Genomic DNA, 22,405 nt, shown 5'->3' with positions numbered 1-22,405 from the left:
CAACAGTCCTTGTGCAAATCAACCCATTCCTCTCATTCTCCACAACTGTGACCACAATCATTGGTACATAGTGAATTGGACTCACTCGCGCACTATCTGAGATGGGGTAGATAAGGTCTGCATCAAGCCACTTCAGAATCTCCTTCTTCACAACCTCCTTAAGTATGGGGTTCAGTCTCCTTTGTGAGTCAACGCTAAGCACATGTCCCTGTTCCTCTGATGTCAGCTATGGTTCACCTAATGCCCTCCTAAATCCTCTAAGCACCCTCATGAGCTTATTTTCTTGCTCCATAGTCAAGTCAGCAGATATGATAACAGGTAAGGTCTAAGGTCCCCTAAGTAGGCGTACTTTGGGTGAGTGGGAAAGGCTTTCAAGTCCAAATCTAGGGCTACCTCTATGGATGGTGCTTGAGGCTTGGTGTGCAAGGTAAGGTCTAAGGGTTTAAACCTCCTAGAGTCATGCTCTACAAGCAAAGCAGATTCAACAATAGACTTGTCACTATCTTCCTCAAAAATTAATAGACTTCTCACTATCTTCCTCAAAAATTCTTGTTGTTGCGTCATCTTCCAAATTTTCAGAAAATTAGCTACTCACCACTCCATTCGCTAAATCAACCCTAAAGCAATGGTTAAAAAATATACACCGGCATGACTACACCCGACCTACGACGTAATTATGTCATCCGCTTGGGTTAGGCAGTGTGGTCACGTTGTGGTTCGGCGTGGCTACGATGAAGGGCTCCAATGCGTGACCTGCTTGGCAATTAGGCGTGACCACGCTGCTTAGGTGGCGTGGTCATGCCAGTTTCAGGCGTGGCTACACCGAGGCTACTTTTCTCAAATTTCCTCATTTCACTCCAATTTTCGTGTCAATCCTCCTGTATCCTGCAAAATACAATTCCAACCTTCCAAAAGCTTAAAATAATATATTTTGAGTGAAAAGTTATTGCGATTTAAGCATAAAAAGTATGAAAATTTGATGCATGTCATCTACCTAAGATCAATCATGTTGAATTGAAGTCCAAACTTGGTTTGTACAATATATACAACCCAGCTTGAGGTAGAGTATGGAATTGCCAATCAGCATTACGAAGGTATTTATTTGTTTTTTTCAAAATAATATTTCACAAATTGTATTTCCTTATTAGATATTTCTTTTTCTTGACTTTCATATTCGGAAGGATTCTTATTTGGTTTCTTTTCTTTATTATATAAGTGTAGAAAAGTGTAATGCATGTGATTTGAGCGAGAAATAATATTCGTTCTAAAATTTCTACAAAAGTCAATCTTTGGGATGCAGTGACAAAAAGACAATCTATAGGCTTTCTGAAATTTAGTCGTTCAACAATTTCAAGTGGTGTCTTGCCCAAATTTGCAAATAGTATTATTATATGTGAAATTAGTAGTCAAAGATGTGTATCTCAATCAACAAAAAAAATTTCAATGAAATAGTATAATAGCTACATAAGACTGGCCATTAATGCTAAGGTGAAAAGGGAAACTTGAAGGATGTACCTAATAATTTCTATAAAATTTTACAAAAATAGAACATAAAAATAACATCTATATCAAATATAATTGTCTTGGATAACATAAGTAACCTAACTATTTACCTAAAGAAAAATTTTGCTATTTGAATGCATGAGTAGCCTCGAATCATTGAAAAAAAAGTGACTATCTAATGCCACAAGTATACTATCATAGCCAGTATAGTCCTACGAAATCCTAATACAAAATCCATAAGACAATTTAACTCAACAGACTCTAAGAGACGAAAAGAGAAGTGTACAAGCCAGTACATTCTTTGAAACTCTCTATCATCTGGTATACATGACACTGACTAACAATACAAGAAGTATCCTTTTTTAAATGAGATAGTAAAACCTATACTCAAGCAAATGTGTGAATCAATTTTGACTTGTTGTGCCACCAACAAGCATTTCCAAACCAAAGTGAAGATGAAGATAGATCAAGTGTGTTGAGAATTTTAGGGTAAAGAAAACGCAAGAATTGACACAAATCCAGAAAGAAACACAGAGATAATTCCGCTCCATTCCGCTGACTCGCTCTGATCCGCTCCAGCATCTGTCCCTGATCTAGTATATGAGTCATACCTAACAATGTGAATGAAAATCCACTTTGTCTAAGGATATCCATTACAACAATATAGGACATAAGACAACCTTAAGCTCATGGTAAAGCAAGTTAGAGTCGAGACATGTCAATTACTCATCCTGCATTCTATAAAATTTAGCACATTAATATGACAATCATAATAGGAATCAAAGATCGCATAGAATTGACGAGCACTAATATCACATATTGGCATTTTCCTTGGGCAGCACTCGCCACACTTTTCACTTCTACTTTAGAATTTTAGTTAATTTCAACGCAATGCAAACAAGCATTTTAAGGAAACAAAACAAGTTGATAACATTGACAAACAGGAGTACTCTACCAATCTAACCATGGCATTCATTTATTCTCAACAATACAATAGAATAATGAAAGTAAGCACAATACAAGCAAGGTGACAAATTTGGGTATAAGATTATCCACAATATGGTAAAGCACAAAGGGTTGGAGAAGTCATTGGCGCAAAGTTGTCAGGAAAATCCCTAGTGTCTTCTTTTCCCGACAAGGCTTTCTGCTGCACACTCACTACACACTCTAGTTATCAACAATAATTCTTCCAAGGGTCCAAATTTCTACATAGTTGAAGGGAACAACCACTGTTATTGGTAGTGGCTAATGTCACCAAGGCATCGAGGCGAAGTTGGGTAATCTTATGACGGTTTGGTCATTCGGCAATCTCCCCAGGATTGCTTCCCAGCTCATGGATAACTTTTATACTAGTGGCTTCACAATGACAATTGGGAATTTATGTTATTTTTGGATAGTAAAAAAAAACATCCTAGCAAAAGTGATTGTCTCTATTCAACACAATGGATTCTTTCTAGTCTCCCACCCAAGAAGAACTAAAAGGTCACAATCTACTCAACATAATATTTTCTCCATAAGAGCTTGCCTATTATGAATGTATATGAGAACGTTGTGTGCTTTCAGTTATGATGGCTCCTGAGCTAAGTCTCTTCACATTCTGGTTAGTATGATAGATAAATTAACATGTTACAGGTGTGTTTATCGAAGTGCATTCAGCATCTCAAAAAAGCGAACAATTGCATGCAAAATTGGTAATTTAGTTAAGTGTGCAAAACAAAAATGATTTTAATATATGTATATAAATATGAAAAAGATATTACATACAAGTTGCTTGGCCTGATCAAATGCCTCCATCCATTTGCGCGCCTCTCCAGCAGTAGCACAAGCAATCTGATAGCATCTTAGAAGAATCAGTCAAGAATAGTTTAAAATGATGCAGAAAAAAATGTATAGCAATAGCTTTCACTATCTCAAAAGTATGATACAAGACCAATGCTTCATCTAGAACTTAATTGTTTGACATCAAATATACAAAAAGAAGCATCGAACTTGGTGCAGAGTCCAGAAAAAAAAAGGAGCTCTAGCATGGTAAAATACATCACTAAAGAAAGAAAAAGATGTTTTGAACGCACAATCACAAAGAGAAGACTAAAAAAGATATTATCAAGTTTTGTAGAAAGAACCATAAATCATATTTTATTGTATGATAGTGTGTGTGTGTGTGTGTGTGTGTGTGTGTGTGTGTGTGTGTGTTTGTGTGTGTATAACAAAATAAAAGTGTAAAATAAGAATTACATACTTCTCCTTTTTTCATCTCATCCAAACGATTATAAAACCTGATTGCAAAAAATTCCTGCACAAAAGAGCTTTGGCTTTAGATTTACCTGAGGCATACGCATAAGAAGGCAAACTTATAAAATATTTTAGAACAAAAGATGAACAGAAAGTTGGCTAAGAAAACTTGAACGATTCTGAAAAGCAAATGGAACAGAAATCATTCATTTAGAACTAATATATCTTAATTACTAAACAAAAAGATTACTCCTGCCACTGAAAAGCGACTCTAACAAGAAATTACCCCAGAATTGACTTCCTTACGCCCGAGTTCCTCGATCATGAGTGAATGGCTAACAAAGCCTTTCCTGATAGGTTTCTACAGTAACAGCACATAAAAGAATGTTAAGAAAAATGCTGTCAAATTTGCATTTTATCAATAATTTTTTTATTGATACAACATTATGGCATACACTCGAGTAAACTTTCAAACTGAAAATCTTAACCAAAATAAATAAATGCTGCTGGGATAAAAATATTGTAAAAAGAGACCAATGGTCATTCTATAAGAGGCAATATTACTAAAACATACAGCATAAAGAAGGTGTACTTTACAAAAAAAAAAGTAAAAAACAGTAAGTGAAACCAATTCTTACAGGATGCTTAATACAAAAGTGTGTAAAAAAAATTGAGAAAGGACGCTATTAATATTCACAGAAATTTACAAAAGGACGGTTTCAGTTACAGGAAAACAATTCAAAAGTGAAATAATTCATCATAATTGTGGGCAAGGAAATTTCAAAAAGTTGGGAGTTCATGAGATTACACCTGCTAAAGTTATAAAACCTACAAATAACATGGCAGCAACATTGTAAATCAAGATTCCAGCATTCCAGGCTTACAAATGAAGCTAATCCATAAATCATTGGCAGTAGAAAGGGAAAACAGCGTAAGTTTGACTAAGTTATTGCACAAATAGAAGGATGAAACAAACCCTCACGGACAATAAAATGATAGTGTTAATTTAGTTTATCCCATTGAGTTATCAATGGAATACATTCAGAAAACTTCAGTATTCCATTGTTGTTGGCATAAAAAATATTTAAGTACGGTAGTATAATCAGTATTTGAAAAATAAAACCATGAATTATATGATCATATGTTGAATAATTTGCCTAGGTTTTTCAACATCTCATCAATGAACCTAAACATGCAGCAATAGTAGACAGATTGATGCAAGACGCAGCATTTGCCACGATATCATGGTTATGCTGTTTGCGGATCCTTCGATCACGGGAGAACGGGACCGAGAAAGCTTTATTTTTATGATATTCCTATTTTCCTCAAGTTTTCATCAATTTTTCTTTTCTTCTAATTTTCTTCCTTTTTCTCTATTTTTAATTAAGCTATTTGCTATTAGGGAACTATTTATATATTGTTAATTTAGAGGTTGAGGAGACTTTTGTTATTGTTGTCGTGTTTCAAGACATTATTTTATATTTTACAAGTGGCATGCTTGTATTTTGCTCAGGAACATGTGGTGGAACCTCCTCGACCTCCGTAGCACATTGTTTCATCATCCACCTTGCCATTTTCAGATGAGACAGCCGCTGACAGCACCAAATCTATTGCGCAACAGCTGATTGCGCTTCACCGTCAACCACCGATATTATCCTGCCATTGCTATTCCAGAACCACCTCGCCACAAAATTTATTTCTTAGAAACTTTTTAGAAGCCCTTGAACAGTATCATCTAATATCAGAATCCAGCAAACCGTAAAATTTTTAGGGAATTGTCTTTCTTCTCACAAATTTAAAATTCTAAAAAAAATATATCCCCGCCATACTAAAGTCAATCCTACAGCAACTTCTAGCTCCAACCCTAAATTTTCAAGATCAACATACCGGCCTTCACTAAAATTTCACCCCGAAACTGACCAATCTTGATTTACAATCCTACATCTACCAAAAATCTGATTGGGAGAAAAGGTCGTCATGCCGCCAAAAAGAAACTTCAGCAAGGTGTCCCAGAACTTATCATGGAAACTATGTAGAAGGAAATTCTCCAACTTCAAGAAAGGCTTGGCGACTTTGAGAGAAGACATTCTGGTGATGTCACTCTTAGCCACAACAGTGACTCACCATATTGGGGTGAGGAAGTGAATCACTTCCATTAAAAAATTTGAAATGACAAAGAATCAATACCCTAGCAATTTGACATGAAGTATGAGTAGAAAAGTCATAATCTTGGAGTAAAGATGGATTTATCCGATTTTGGCGATCGCATGAATCGGAAAGAGAGTATTGAGTGGCTCCAAATAATGTGACGCATTTTTTCGTAAAAAAATATTCCCAAGGCAAAATAATTAAATTGATAACTATCAAGTTCAAGAAGAACTCCTTTTTTTTCATTTCTTTTCTTCTTTTTTCGTCTTTTTTTTTTGTGCAAAAACCTTAAGTGTATTCTCCACTGGGTCTAAAATGAAAATGGAGATGCAACACAAATAATTTTCCCGCATTACAGATAGGATATGTTCATAAAACCCCACCACCTGCGCCAAAGAGATTCTTCTGTGAAAGAGTGCATAGCTAAATTTGATTAACTCATGTTGAAATGTGAGTTGGTGGAATTAGAGGAATACGCAGTAGTGAGGTATCTTGAAGGACTACGGTCGTCTATTAGAAATGAGATACAAGGGCAGTCGTATAGGCCCAAACTTAATGTACAAAACCTAGCCTTAAAGGTGATAAAACATAAACATTACCAAGTGACCGCCAACCCTTACTGGCAAAATTCAACCCCATGATCAAGCAGCAAAAACATACCCTATGGATTATCCAAGCCAACCTATACCGAGAAAAATCCAATTCAAAGTGCAGAAAAAAGTGGAGACTACTGGTACTCCCAAAACTATCCAAACCAATAAATATGTCACGATTTTAGGCATATTTCATGAGATTGCCCAAACAGGAAGATGATCACATTTATAAAGGAAAAAGCTGTTGGAAAAATTGACGGTGATATGGGTGAGAATGAAGTCGTTAAAGAGGAGTATCAGTTCTCAGCCGACATGGGAGAGATTATAGTGATTCAAGCTGAGCACGTTAGAGAGCCTCCAGCAGAACTAACATTGGTTATTCTAGAAGATAGTGAGTCCAAAGCACTGATACCATAAAAGAGGAACCTATGTTGAAGGAGTTGTTGGATATCCTAACCGACAATTTAGATCTTAGGTGACTGACACTGAAAGTGATCCAAGATGCCACAGATTTCATTCCAATATTAATTCCTCTAGACAAACTTGTTTATTGGAAAGAATCAGCTAAGTGCGAGGAGTGGAAGAAACATCTTACATATTTAATGGCTCGAGAATTGGGTCATGGAATACCCATCAATATGCAAGTTTAGCTCTGTTTAAGCCAAAAAATTATGGATATTTATTCTATGATTGACTTTGAAATGACATGTGTGTTTTAGAGTTGCATGGAATGGACGTAAGCATATATTTAATAGTGAAGTCGCCTTGGACACAACAAGACAATATATTTGTTATGGTTTCGTAGATCCATTCCATAAGTTTTCTGGGAAGAAGATGAAGCTCAATGTATCCCAGGAGAATGACATGAGACGCGGCATTTGTCCCGATATCATGATTTTGTTGTCTGCAGATCCTAAGATCGTGGGAGAGTTGGACCGAGAAAGCTTTCTTTTATGTTATTCATATATTCAGCAGGTTTGCTTTCATTCTTCTTTCATTTCTAATTTTCTTCCTATTTCTCTATTTCTAATTAAGTTATTTACTATCAGTGAACTAGTTATATGTTGTTGCTTTTCGAGTGAGAAGACTTTTGCCATTGTTATTGTTTTTAGAGACATTGGGTAGTATGTCATTTGCTTTGGCAAGTGTTGTATATGTATGTTTCTCAGAAACAGGAGTTGGAGCCTCCTCGACCTCCGTATTGTGCTGTGTTGTCGTGTGTCTCGCTGTTTTCAGCTAGGACAGCTGCCGACGGCCGCCAAATCTGTTGCCCAACACCTGATTTCGCCTCATAACCCTTTCCAAACACCGTCCCTTGCTATTCCACAACCGCATCCCCTTAAAATCCCTTTCCTACGCACCCTCTAGGAGCCCTAGAATGGCATCACAGATTCTCATGCCTTACAAACCCAGAAGTACTGTGATTATATGAAGACCACATATTTGGTAAGACTGACTAAGTTTTGCTGCCGTGATAACAATTTTGAGAGAGTCAATAACAGCAGCATGATCTCTGACTATAGTCATTATGTAAATATTAGTAGTTTTGGGTTTGAACTTTGCGAGATGCTACCATGTTTTTTTTTTTTCATTTTATTTTATCTTTCAGTCTAAATATTGCACCCATGAGGAGCTATTAACCATTGATCTATACTTCAGCAACCACTCGGTTAATGTTATCTAGCAGTACTAAAGGTAGAAAACATCTCACCAGATTTTCTTACCGGCCCCTAATCAGCAATAAAAAAAACTGTGAAATAATTGCCTCGCAAAATACAAAGCATAGCCTGATAATATCATGCATCCCATTTTGATCATTCACCATACATGCCTCCTTATAAATTTCAAGCTTTGAATTGCTGTACCTAACAAATCCGGCGTATTTTCTTAAATGAAAAACAGGACTACCACAATCTCGGATAAGAAGTCTACAGTTCAGAAAACTCCCTCATGCTAAATGGTACAGCTAAATAAGCAAATGCATCAAAACAATGACAAGAAGATATACACGTACAAGAAATCTCCGGCATATTACTGAAGTCTATCATCTATATAATTATGCCAACCAAGGAATTGTCAAATTGGATTATCAGTCTAAGAGTTCATGCTACAGTGCATGAACATTGTCACCAAAATCACTGATATCCCGAAAAACTCGAGAAGAAAATCTAATTCACTGAGAGAAAAAGCAAGAATTCAAAAATCTGAAAAAAAAATGGGGTTACTAACAATGCCAGGGTCATCGTGTGGATCCCTCTTGTACATGAGGACCAAGTTGCCCCTGAGGCAGAGGAAGCGGAGATGGAAGTACTCGCGGCCGATAGAGTTGACTCCCAAGTGATAAACCCAGCCGGAATACTGGACCTCCCTGTCACTCGGCGATGTGGCGATAGCGGCGGCGCCTTTCGAGACATGATCTTCAGAACCTTTGGAGCCAGAAGACATCAACGGCCGCCGCGAAGAATCCAGTTGAGAGATGCGATCGGGAAGGGTCTCTCCTCTCTCCTATTCTCTCTCTCTCTCTCTCTCTCTCTCTCTCTCTCTCTCTCTCTCTCTCTCTCTCTCTCTCTCAGGCAGCTGTCATTTGTCAAGAGCGAATGTGTTAGTTGACTGATGCGTCTATCTAAATGAACAACCAGATCTTGAATGCTCATTTGGTCGTGTTTTTATTTTATTTTTTTTAATAAATCTATTTTATTTTAAAATACTCAAAATAATCTTTAAAGTCATTTCTATCTTTTATTTTCTTTTTGAAAATATTTGTTTCGTATATATACTTGCATTTTTTTTTCTTTTAAATAAAACATTTTAAAAGATAATAAAAATAATGTTTAGATTTGTTGTATGTTTTGAAAATAATTCTGTTTAATTTTATCATACCAAAAGTAATTTATTTTAAATAAAAAAATAACAAAATTAAGTTGATTTAAAATTCAAAATTGAAAAAAAAAAATTGAAGTGATTCTAAAAACCTCCTAAGATGTTTCGAGGGTTTTTTAAGACAACTACAACTTTGATTAGTCATAATCTGTCATTGACAATTATTTTCATTCGTCACATTATTTATCAGAACCAATTTCAAATTAAATTATAAATAAAATAATATTTTTTAGAATAAAAAATATATTTTATTTTATATCAAATTATAAACATAATAGAATGCAAACCAAAGAAAAGAGAGTAAATAACAAATGAAATATAAATTGTAGGAAATTTATTTATTTTCAAATTTGAGATTATTTTGTTGATTGTATTATTGATAATTATAAAATTGACGTTGGCTTTGGGATCTCTGTCACCAACCTCGCTCCACAATATGACCTCATTATAACCTGTTGAAATTCATGTCTTCTTTTATAATCTTATCAACTCTCTTTCAATTGTTGTCTGGTTGAATGTATTGTTAATGCAATGAAACAACAGACTTTATTTTGATGAAAACAATATATAAAACATACTCTTTAGTTAAAAGTGAGCATTCAGCTTGTTTGGATGGATCTTTTTTTAAATTCATCAAATCAATTGTAACTGAAATCTAAAGTTAAAAAGAAAATAAAAACCAAATCAATCGAAAATTTGATTAAATCGGACCAACCAAACTAAAATTTAATTCAATTCAATCAAGTTTATTATGAAAAAATGAAATCACATTGTTAGTTGGAGTTCAGTTATGAAAAAAAACACTAATTACATATATATAATATCGATTAAATTCCATGAATTCTCTATTTATTTTAATCAAATATTGCATGCAATGTAAATTTTATTTTATCTTTTTTTTTTACAAGAAATTTAAAAAAAATACAAAATTTAATTAAATATTGATTTTTCAGTGGTTCCATTAAATAAAAATTAAAACCAAACGAACCAAAGAAAAAAAAAACAAGTAAAAAAAGGGCTTCTGAATCACCTTGTATAGCCTAACTGTTGTATATTCGTTTTAATTGCTTAGGATTACAAAGGTTTTTTTGAAGCGGCTTTAATAAAAATTGAAGTTTGTGTTAGATATGTAAATACATAGGAATTGGGCGGTATGTATGTAAATGCTCCAAATATGAAAACCAAATGGAAGAAAAAATACATAATATATATGGAATATAGCGAATATCTCATAAATAAGGGTTTACACGAACCGAACACGAATGAACAGAGCTTGTGTTCATGTTCGGTTCGTTTGAAATTTAGTTTGTTTGAAATAAGCTCGTGTTGGGAAGTCACTGTTCGTGTTCGTTTCTCAACGAGCGAGTCAAACACGAGTTGTTCGCGAATGACGAGCTAGTTTGACATCCCTAATATTAATATATATAAATAACATATTATATTAATTATATAGCTTATATTATGTAAATATTTAATATCTATATTAGTATATTACTAATATAGTATATCAATACATTATTATTATTAATTTATTATATATTATAATTTATAAAATTTAATTTTTTAAAATATCACAAATTTTTTATATATAATTATTTTAAATTATTTTATATTTCGAACAATAACGATTCGAACACGAACGAACGCATCACTGTTCGTGTTTGGTTCGTTTAACTAACCGAACGAAAAAGATTTGTTCGCGTTTAGCTCGCTTACTTATAGAACGAATCAAACACGAACTCATTGAAAAATCGAACACGAACTGTTCGCGAACAACGAGCTTTTTCGACAGCCCTACTCATAAACATCAAAACATGTATTAAAACATCAGTTGAGTCTTCAACTACTTAGAATAAGTATAAAATGAGCAAAAAAATTCTAAAATATCCAAACTAGCTATTAAGATCCTCTAAACATCAGAACATCTAGCAGCCGATTAGTTCAACCTTCAGCTCCTTATGATAGAACAAAAACCAAAACGCATTAAAACAATTTGCATAAAGTAAAGATGATGGTTTTGTGAGGCTCTCTGTCAATTTGTTGATCCGATGAAAGTTTGTTACATCTCTACTAGTAACAAACACGTAATTAATTGATGATATTAAATTGATTAAACCCAAATAAAATATTCAAGAGCTTAAAAAATAATATATGGAGTGTGATTCTCTTGGTGGTTGATGATTCATCTACATTTATTACATGAATTGTCTTATCTCAAATCTTAATGAGTATATGCCTTCTTTTAACCTTTCCAATTGAGTAGAAGTCGACTTACTAATGCTTTCACCAGTGGTTGTGATACTATGTGGAAAAATTAGATTGCAGTGAACTCAAATTTTTGTGTTCGTACTTTTGTATGGTGTTCAGAACACATCATAGCCATGAACACCCTCACATTTTGTATTATATTGAAACATTCAGAAGTTAACCCTTCTATCTCTAACATCGCACAACCGTGTGTTCACATTAAGAAAATATATATAGTTAGTGTAAAAATGATTTATTTGATTAATCACTATAAAGAAACAAAACTAGTATTATTACACTTCTCTTCTTAGAATTTTCAGATGATCATGTTTCATCCTTATGCATCATATTAAATCTTCATAATTGTAGTCTATCAGGAATAGCCCGCAAAAGAAAATGATAAAAAATTAATTTTGAATACTTATTACATGTCTATATTTTTGCTTTTCTTTTCTTTTTTTTGTATTTTTGGTTGCTCACAAATGTAATAACATTATTAATTTATTTTTTAATTAGAAATAATACAAAACATATTGACGACCCGATCATCTAATTTTGACCACTACGTCACAAATTAACACCATTAAAGTGCTTATATTCCTCGAAGAACATCTGTCATAATTTCTTGAATTGGTGACTATTCAAATGCTCAGACTTTAGGCTAGTCTTGTGGTTAGGCTATTTAACACCAAGATATTTCATAATTCAATGACAAATATGACTAAGGAATTCAAAACTAGCTTGCATATTAGATTGTTAAAAATTATGAACAAAACATAAAATAATAGCATAAATTATTTGATATCTTCAAAATTCCTCCATCTCAGCTAATATCATCTTTTTTAAAGGTTTCATGCTTTTATCATGCCAATTGGAGAAAGATAAGAGTGTCAAGATAAGATCCCTAACAATAATACCCATATACAATCTCAGTATACTAGACTCTGGTATATTGCATATTAGGGAGGCTACAATGTGCTATTGAAGGGCTCGAAAAAGAATTGGCCAAGTCTAAGTACACTTTTATCTAGATACATTGGTTCACAAAGACAAGCTACTCAACCAAGATGCATGAACAACTTAATATGATTAGCTATATAAGACAATCTATGTTCAACCAAACACTTTGAAGATCTTAATGGGCTGACCTTTTAATAGTCTTCTGATTGTATCAAAATATAAAAGAAAATTATATTGATTCAATAAATCTTTTTATTTTTTTATTTTTGTAAATTGATTTTAAAAACATGAAACTTTGCCTCCAATGCATGGACTCGGTCCATCAAGATTTCAATATAGAGGCTAGCTTCAGCGAATTATTATTGAATTAGCATAAGATTATTTCACTTGAATTGATGGAACAACCCTACGAAGAATTTCCCCAAGCTTATATTGAGCTCGCCACTTAGTGTAAACAATCTCTAATTCATTATTTCATGAATTCTTAGTTCATTTCGTGATTTAACCCCAAGCATAACTCTTTTATGAATTCTTACCTCAAACAAACTTCTCCGCAGTAATTCTCTCAAAAAACTATCATATCACTTTCTTCTTCACTTTTCTTTCCTTCCTATCTTTCTTTCACTCCTCTTCTCCAATTTCTGCTAACGACCCAATCGGAAAGCCAAAATCAAGCTCGCAACTTCAAACACCACGCCGCCTCTCACAACAGTGACAATTAATGAAAAAGTACAACGACTCATAGTGAGTGTCAAAATGAAAGCACAAGAAAATAAAATTCACAAATATCGTGAAAGAGATTCCTACCTTTTGATCTATCTTAGAAGCATCTCTGTGAATCACCCAATTCACTCTTACCACGATGTCAGATCGCATCAATGCTAAGCCAACTTACTCCATCAGACCGACTCATATCTCATGCACAACTAAGAGCAAAAAAGTCTACTGGGAACAAAAAAATGTGAGATTAGGGAGAATTTAGGTTCAATTAAAGTTGATTAAAGTTGCAACTTCATTATTTTATATATTCTCATCCATTTAAAATTCATGCATAGTACTAAACATTATATTAATTGGTTCAACTTGTAGAAGTTTATAAAACTGATTCAATCAAATTCTAAGGGATATAAAATTTGGAGCATTCATTAAAATTATCAAAATTGGGTGTTACGGTTAATTAGTCATATATCTACACAAGAGCTAAACTAATTGACTTATGATTTTCTCATATATTTCACTCATATTTATTCACTCACAAGAATGCTTGAATGTGGAGTTTTTTCTCAACATTCTTTTTTTATGAAAAAGAAAAAATAAATCTCTCTTATTTATTTGAGAGCAAAATATTTTTTTTTTCCATACAAGCTGTTCATCATCGACCAATTCGTTAAGTTTTCAAGATGCTTATTAATAACCGACATTCATCAACTATTTATATTTGACACTAAGATGTCTCATTTTTCACACAGTCATGATTATCATTGTGAAGGTATTATATCACATACAAATGTGCTAGCATTGATTCTAAGAAGATCAAATTGTTCGGAAAAGAAGAGTACGACATGAGAAGACCCACCAATAGAAGACCATGAGATTCATTTGTCCGATTGATTAAAAAGTTCTAGCCAAAGCCAGCAAGGCTATAGTCGATCGAGCCACGTAGAGGATAAAAAGATGACCAAATGATCCGAGCATGAACCATTCGGTTGAGAACGAAGCAAAACGATATATGAGTCAACTATCACAAAAGAGCTGATCTAAAGAAGCAAAGGTTACCTTGCCTTTGCAACCACCTGAGAACATCTAGAGGCTTCACATCAATAGTTAATGATTGAGAGCCAGATCATATCAACCGACTTATTTTGTATCGACCAAGCTGAACTGATCAAGCAGATCTTAACCAACTGAGTGGATACCAACCGATCGAGCTGAGCTTGCAAACTTGAAGCTAGTTAAGATTGCTCAGCCAAGCCTTAGAGTAGTCAAACGATAAACTTATACATGTAACGCACCAGAAATACTCGACACAACTCTTTTTAAAATAAGAGAAAAATATAACATCATCAAATTAAACTCTCTCCCATGTAAATAAAGAGATCATTTTGTAATAAACACACATGAATTATTGTCGATTAATATTCACTTCTCTCTGTCTCTCCTCTCTCCTCACATACACTCTATTTATGGTTGTGATTCATAAATTGATTTATAATAATCTAATTTATATTAAAATTAAGTGATTATGGTTGTGATTCATATATTGATTTATAATAATCTAATTTATATTCAAATTAAGTAATTTTTTGAATCGAGAAAATCAATAAATCAATATTTCACTTTTTATTACTTTTTATTTGATTCAATTAATTTGAACGTCATTACTTGCCAATCAATTATAACGTAAAATAGCATGAACATCACTTTAATATAATATTTGTCTACTACCCCAATCATGCCACTACAACATCAGAAATGTTAACAAGGATGCCATTTCATGATCGTGACAACAAGAATGTTGTTTATCTTTTTTAGGCCTGTAAACTGGAGAAGAAAAAATACACTGTATAACAAGCATATACCTAATAGTTGGATTCATGCAAATGAATGACAAGTAGATTTACTCACCCATATCCTATAGGTAATTGGCAACAACTTACAGGAACTCATGTTACTCATCAAAGACTTGGTTAAGGGTGCGTTTGAAGCAACTTGTGCTTATCCAAATAAACAGCTTAATCCCTAACAAGACCCGCGGGGTTCGACCTGCAGCCTATGTTTAGTGTAAAAATCCAACCGCATTTTCGGATAAACTGCCGAAACGTGTATTCCAAACGACGAGTCAACATTTTGAAAACGCCACCCGCACTTATAAGATGCCCCAAACGTGCCCTAAATCAATGTATGACGCACTCGCCTTTGCCCGATCCAAATTTACCTCCTAGTATATACGAACTTGCTTAGCTCAAACACTCCGACTCCAATCTAAATGTCGCTTGCTTGAGTAGAAGGATTCACTGTACCAAGATCCATGAAAAACATAATATGATCAAGGTAAATAAGACAATCTAACTAATCAAAAGAACCAAATACTAAGAAGATTTCAAATGGCTGCCCATTTATGTATCAAAATAGGAAATAAAAATATATTAATTCAGCAAAATTTTAATTCTTTTTTTTGTAAATTGATTTTTTTAAAAATAAAGCTTTGCTTCCACTGCCTGGACACGGATCTATGCTTTGGCTGATGTGGCGCGAGCCGACTAATCTCTTTTTTTTTTTTTTGGAGTTTTATTTAATATTTATCGCTTTAAAACCGTGGACGGATTAATCGTCCGACACGGCAGAAGATAAATAAACAGAATCGTGTTGACCAGGAATAGAAGAAGTCTTCAGTTGAATAATGTTTAGTTTACATCTCTACGAATGAAAGGAACAGAGCTTGTTGTATCATGAACAGGCCTGTCAAATAGTTCGTATTCAGTTTGTTAAGAAGCTCGTATTCTGCTCGTTCGTTAAGTTAAAGAGCCGAACATAAACAACACGAACCAATATTTGTTCGTTTGTGTTCGGCTCGTTTTGGCGTGAAATACTACTAATCAATTATATATATTTCTTTGATAAATAGTCTTTTTTTAGTATTTTTAAAAAAATTAATTGACTACTAAACTACAAAGATTTATAATCAATTCAAGTATTAATGAAGAAAATAGAATAAAAATTATTAACTTGGATTCAAATGATGTTTTAAATCTTGCCCTAATTCTTAACATCTGATGGCTACGTGATTAGAGTTGTTAAAATGACTTTTTATTTGTGAACGACTCATGTTCGACTTGCTAAGCAAACGAGCTGAACACTAACATACTTTTAAGCTCAAAATATAAACAAGCCCAACACGAGCTGAGCCTCAACTTGCTCTTGTTCGGCTTTACGCCCCTAATCATGAAGATGGCCACAAACTCCCAACTAATCAGATGAGCTAATCCACTACACGAATTTCAATTATTATTACGCTGAATCTGCGTCAGGAAATGACTAACGCTAGTTTTTTTATTAGTTTTGTTTACATTTATATCACTAAAAAATTTAACTTCACATAAATATTTTTATTATTAATTTTTTAAAATTGAAAGATATTCTCAGGTATGGTTTGTTACAGAAATGTCATAAAAGTGTAAATATCAAATTTTGGGTGATGAATATATAAAATCATAAGACTTATGTGGTATATTTCTAATATATTTATTCTAATTTATTTACTGAATATTTAAATTAGGAATATGTATTATTAAGTTACCTAAAACAGATTATATTCACTTTATTTTGATTATATTTTCACTTTATTTTGTACCTAAAATAGATTATAAGATTGTTATTTAATAGAATGAAAGCGAACGAAAAATACAATCGAGCCTATTCAAAATTCAGTCTTTTTTTCTTAAATTTTGACATGATATCAGCAAGGATGTAGTAAGGAAAATAAGGAAGAGTTCACCAATCTTAATATTTTATTTTGTAAATTGATTTCTTTAAAAATAAAGCTGTGCTTCCACCGCCTGGACACGGACCTATGCTTTGGCAGATGTGACGCGCGAACCGACTAATCTCTTTTTTTTTTGTGGGAATTTTATTTAATATTTATTGCTTTAATACAGTGGACGGATTAATCGTCCGACGCGGCGGAAGATAAATAAACAGAATCGTGTTGACCAGGAAAAGAAGCAGCCTTCAATTGAATAATGTTTAGTTCGCATCGTAAAGAGAATGAAAGGAACAGAGTTTGTTGTATCATATTTCTGTACAATACAAGTTTACTGGATCCCCACCGACAGTGATAGCGCACCAAACAATAAATTATAAAGATCTTTACGTATTCTCCTCCTGCACGATTCCTAATACAACAAAATCACAACCGTTCATTTTGCGGGGCCCATTAAAATCGGTTCGTAATACTAAATGAGGATCGCGCCTTTAAAACCTCAGCAGTGTGCCTTCTAATTCATCTGCCCTAATCTCTCTCTCTCTGTTCCGGGTTTTTCTCCTTGCACATCCCGGTTGATTAGTCGCCGGCGATTCTATGGCGATGTCTACAGTGCTCCTACAGCCTCCAACGGAGGTTGCATCATATTCGTCTCACGCACTTCCTCCTCCGAAGAAACCCTCGAAGAGAAAACTTGCCAAGCGTCGGCCTTCCCCTGTTCTGGCAGGGGATAAACCAATTGAACCGCAGAGTCTCAGCCACCAAAAGCGTCGGGCGTCGCCAATTGGAGCGACGAGGATTATCCGCAATAACGTGCAGAAATTGGTTTCCAGAGATCTAGTCATGGAGGACGTGAGGATTCTTAAGCGAGGGGAGGCGATGCAAACACTCTCACCTCCTGTATCCTCTAGAGACAGTCAAGAAAGTCTCATCCCGGGTTTGACTGATCGTCTGGGACCTGTTCGAAAGATTCTTCCGGAGCCATCCATGTCGGCCTACGCCGGCCCGGCCTTCATCTGGGCCCCTTCTCCAAGTTCTCTTCCGCTTCCTTCTTCCGATTCCTTTGTTTTTGAAGAAAGCTGTTTCTAAAGGTGAGGATCTTGCTGCTAGAGGCTTTCTGTGCCTCCTTAGGCTTGACGCTAGCCTCTGATGTAGAAGAGAAATCCATCGTTAGATTCGAAATAGGTATTTATGGTTCCACAATCCGTTGGCCTTCCTCTATTTTTTCAAAAGGAAGATGCGGAGTTTAAAGAATCAGTTACTCAATATCCATGCCTGTTGAAGGTTTCTTTACTTGACGTTGGTGTTGATGCTATCACCCGATTGATATCTTTTGTAATAAGTTTGGAATATGTTAGATTTTAGAAGGTTGAAATTGTTGTTTACTTGGATTCAAAGGTAGGTGCTACGTTTGGAAAATCTTGTTCATCTAGTCTAATATTATGTTAAGTTTTGGATTTGTCAGTCAATAAAATGATGTTAGGTGCTGTCTATTAAGATAAAGTTTCAATTGCTTGCCTGTAATATGTTCGTATGTCAGCAAGGGCTTGTTTGTAAACACTAAGAATCTCTGTGTTTGGATTCGCTACAACTATTAGTCTTCCTTTAGTCCCGTTCTGTTGGTCTTTACCCGTTTGCCTTGAAGAAAGCAGCTCTCAGACGGTTGGATGTTGCCATAAGAAGATCCTGGATGTTTAAGATTATTAAGATTCATCCATTGCTAGATCCATGTCGGCATCTGTCTATGGGATGGTGCCTGTTCGGAGTTCAATTTCTTGCTACAGGCGTCGAGGTTCTCTTCAGGTTGCTGGTTGCAGTTACTGGTTTGCTATAGGTGTCTAGCTTCTCGTCCGGTTGCTGGTTGCAGTCACTGGATTGGGCTTTTGATGAATTTTTCAAATAAGATGCGTTTATTCACTTGTTGTGATTGTTAGAGGTACTTCATGTTGTATTGATTGATTTTATGCAGCCTTTTTATATATTTCTTGCAGTCTCGTGGTATTCATGTGGATGTTTATATTTATCAGTGAATAAAAATGGTGTTGTGCTGTTCTTATCTTTCCATTTTGAAATTGTGGACATTGAGATTATTGAACCTGCACATATAGCCTTGTGGCCTTCAAAGTTTTGTTTAGTTGTTGAGATTGGGAAAGTCTTATGAATCCAGTTTTGTATGTATCTGGGTGCTAGCTCCTGAACTCTGAATTCCATGAAGTGACTGAAAATTACAGAACCAATTGAATGATCGACTTGGGGCCTATTCAACAACTTGGCTAGGTCATTTCAGAATAAATTTTAAGGAATTGTTAGAATTTACTTTGTGATATGATAAATCCCTATCATTGATCTTTTACAGTCATACCTTACATGATTGTGAAGCACAATGCTATTAAAAATCAATGATCTTTTACATTTATTTTTCAACAAAAAAATATTATAGATCTAATAAAAAAAATCAAGGTGAGAGTGCAAGCCATGCGAAACTCTATAATAAATTATGACAAAAATTGAATTTTGATGGAAGAATTGAGGTGGATACGCCACAATATTAAAGGAAATCAAGTAATCAACGCAGCCCAACAATTATAGCAAACAATTTAAGGCACATTAATTGAAATTTTTTACGGTTATATCTGTTTCTTTACGACTTCAGATATCAAAGAGGCACATTCATTGAGCTTTTATACTTTTAGATTTGTCTTTTTTATCACCCTCAAATTGCAATCTTTATGATTTTCCAAAAGATTTTTTGTATCTATTTATTTATTTTTTAGCTGTATTCCTATTTTGTAATGTTATGGGAGATGGAGATAATTAAAAACAAAAAAAAAAAAGTTCATTAAAGAGAGAGTTACGACAATAATGATTCTTAAATGCCATGACCTTTAAATATCTATCTATTTGTTAGTTGGTGTTGAAACGCTAGAGCTCAGAGAAATAGCGAGTGTCGTATCCTTTCCTGAAAATATTGGTGTATGTAAGACGTACGCAGTCCTGCGTACATAATAGAAGTTATATGGGCGTTATGTCGACGTTATATTAACGTTATATCTCTTATAACCTCCATATAACTTCCATGTAATCTACATGTAACCTACAGATATGTGAAAACATAAACGCGGAACTTACTTGTAAATTTAGGTAAGTTACAGATTTGATCTAATACTTACATCTACAAAATTTAAAAGTTTTTATATTGGTTTGCGTTAGACTTATATGTTTGACCCAATATTTATACCCACAATTTTGGATGCATTGGCATAGTCTATATTATCAAATGAATGACAGATTTGAAAAATTTAAATGAGTATCCATTTCAGTCAAATTCTATTTATGAAAATTTTCTTGGGCTATTTTCGACATAAAAAGTAATCCCTCTCTGTGTTTGACCTCTAAAATGATCATGAATGTACTTTCATCATCAGGTTTGATCGTAGTTCTACTAATGCTAATAATGACCCCACTTTCCAATTATTCAAACCTATACATGCTAGAATGTGTTGGATTTTATCAACCAAGAACCTTCGAGTTAAGAAATACAAGATTATTCTAAGCTTATAGTTATATTGTAAAGCTCACATGCATGTTATTTTCTTGCTTTTTTAAGGGAGGGATTAGTTGCTTTTTTTGTGTAATGTAAAATTGTCACTGAAGGAAGCCCTCCACACTTCAAAAAGCATCTAATTTAAAGTTACATAACTTCTAATTCTTGATTGGATAGCTTCTAAGTTGTGGTTGCATTATTGATATTAGACACAAATCTAACATTTTAAGGTATCTTCAAATATTTTTCTTTTTTTATTAAGAGTAAAATTCTAATGTTTATATTCATCTCTATCATGCTCAACTCGCTTTTAATATCAAGGTGAACAACTTTCCCACTAAAGTTCTTTTCTAATTACTATCATATCAAAGAAATGAACAAAAAATAAAAGAATTAGGCCATTTAAAAATCTTGTGATTTTATTTAAATGAATAAGCTGAGTCTAAATTGTGTTGATTATTATCATTTGATTCTTCGCGTCAGGATAAGTCCCTTTAATCATATAAAGATCACACAAATTTTCAGAGTTGCAAAGCAACATGCAAGATTTCTAATCAAAGTAAGATTGGATCAATTTTAAGACAATAAGTATCTGTCCGACTTGTTTGATAATAATCTCTCAATATATATACCAAAATATTTTATTAAACATCCATCAAAATTATCTTCAAATTGCTTAGTGAATATATCATGACATGAATTCAACTATCCAATTCCTATCTAAATTACTCTTATTATGTAAGATTCAGTCTATCCTTATTCTTTTAATAAATACAATATATCTAAACAAATTTTATTATTCCTCTTCATTCCCATTAATCTTTTGATTTTTTTTAATTCTAAAACTATATAGAGAAAATCATAACCAAACTTAAATTTAAGCGAGGATACCAAGAACATTCGTCTAATTTATTTCATTAAATTTATTCTTAAGAAATGCTCAACTCATAACTCTAAAAAAAGAAGAAAAAAAGATTAATTAGCACTCTAATGAGGATAAAAAGAAAATCAGATTGAAAGAGATTGTTTAATAACTTCATATGACATTCTATTGCACAAAACATCCTCACAAATAACATATTTATTCATCAAAACTTCTCCTCATCCAACACTCCAAAAACACAATAAGCCTTCTTAAAAATTTATCAAACTCTAAATTTCTTTAAATGATAGGTGTTTATGACCAATCATTCCAAGTTAAAAGCACAAAATATATTGGACTAAATACAAGTTTGGCAACCTACCATGTGGATGTGGCGCATTGGCGTGCCGTCTTTTGCTGACTTTACAAAAATTCAAATAATCCAGTCCAAAACGGATGGCCCAACTCTATATATTTCGGCCCAAAATCCTAACGGGCCGCAATCAAGCCTAATTTTTCTTTATTTACTTCAACTTATTAATCAGATTCCGCCCTCTCCTCCAGAAGCGGAGAAGCACCGAGAGAGATCCCTCGATATAAGACCTCAAGTCCGCAGACCAATCCCCTCGTCGATTGGATCGGAAGCTCGAAGCAGAGATCAATGGCGGGATCGGCGGCCACACCAGGGTGGTTCAAAGGCCAGGGAATGTGGGAAGGAAGCATCGCATCATTCGAAGGCGAAATTCGCCGGCGACCGTACCATCGGAACTGCAAGTGCGCCCTCCATCGCTCCCGCGCCGTCCCCGCCGACGCTCCGTGCTCTTCTCACTTCTTCGTTACGTACCCCATCCGACGCCGCTCCTCCTCCTGGCATTCACTCACGTCCTGCTCATCGTCCGGTAACCTTGCCGCCGCTGCCGCCGTGGATGTTAACCCCTCCGTCTCTTTAGCCCGAG

At 34.2% G+C, this 22,405-nt stretch overlaps 2 protein-coding genes across 3 annotated transcripts in view; one reads left to right on the top strand and one right to left on the bottom strand.

The window, feature by feature from the left end:
- Positions 1 to 9,087, bottom strand: part of LOC110023340 (protein ENHANCED DISEASE RESISTANCE 2) — a 132,981-nt gene extending 123,894 nt beyond the window's left edge. For both annotated transcript variants that reach the window (XM_020722701.1, XM_020722702.1), the window contains exons 1-4: positions 8,706 to 9,087; positions 4,022 to 4,096; positions 3,743 to 3,796; positions 3,268 to 3,333 (exon numbers count right to left, since the gene is read on the bottom strand). In XM_020722701.1, coding sequence (XP_020578360.1) covers positions 3,268 to 3,333; positions 3,743 to 3,796; positions 4,022 to 4,096; positions 8,706 to 8,921 — 411 coding nt within the window. In that variant the 5' untranslated portion in view covers positions 8,922 to 9,087. The remainder of the gene's footprint in view (positions 1 to 3,267; positions 3,334 to 3,742; positions 3,797 to 4,021; positions 4,097 to 8,705) is intronic.
- Positions 9,088 to 22,018: 12,931 nt separating this feature from the next.
- Positions 22,019 to 22,385, top strand: LOC110023580 (the record flags this gene model as incomplete). The annotated part of the gene is given in 1 exon segment (XM_020723067.1): positions 22,019 to 22,385. A coding segment is annotated over 1 exon segment (275 nt), but the record flags the coding sequence as incomplete, so codon positions are not given.
- Between the last annotated feature and the right edge of the window lie 20 nt (positions 22,386 to 22,405).

This window comes from Phalaenopsis equestris, unplaced genomic scaffold (assembly GCF_001263595.1).
Source record: "Phalaenopsis equestris unplaced genomic scaffold, ASM126359v1 Scaffold000224, whole genome shotgun sequence".
In the NCBI taxonomy this organism is placed as follows: Eukaryota; Viridiplantae; Streptophyta; class Magnoliopsida; order Asparagales; family Orchidaceae; genus Phalaenopsis; species Phalaenopsis equestris.
This window is presented reverse-complemented; position numbering and strand designations above follow the sequence as displayed.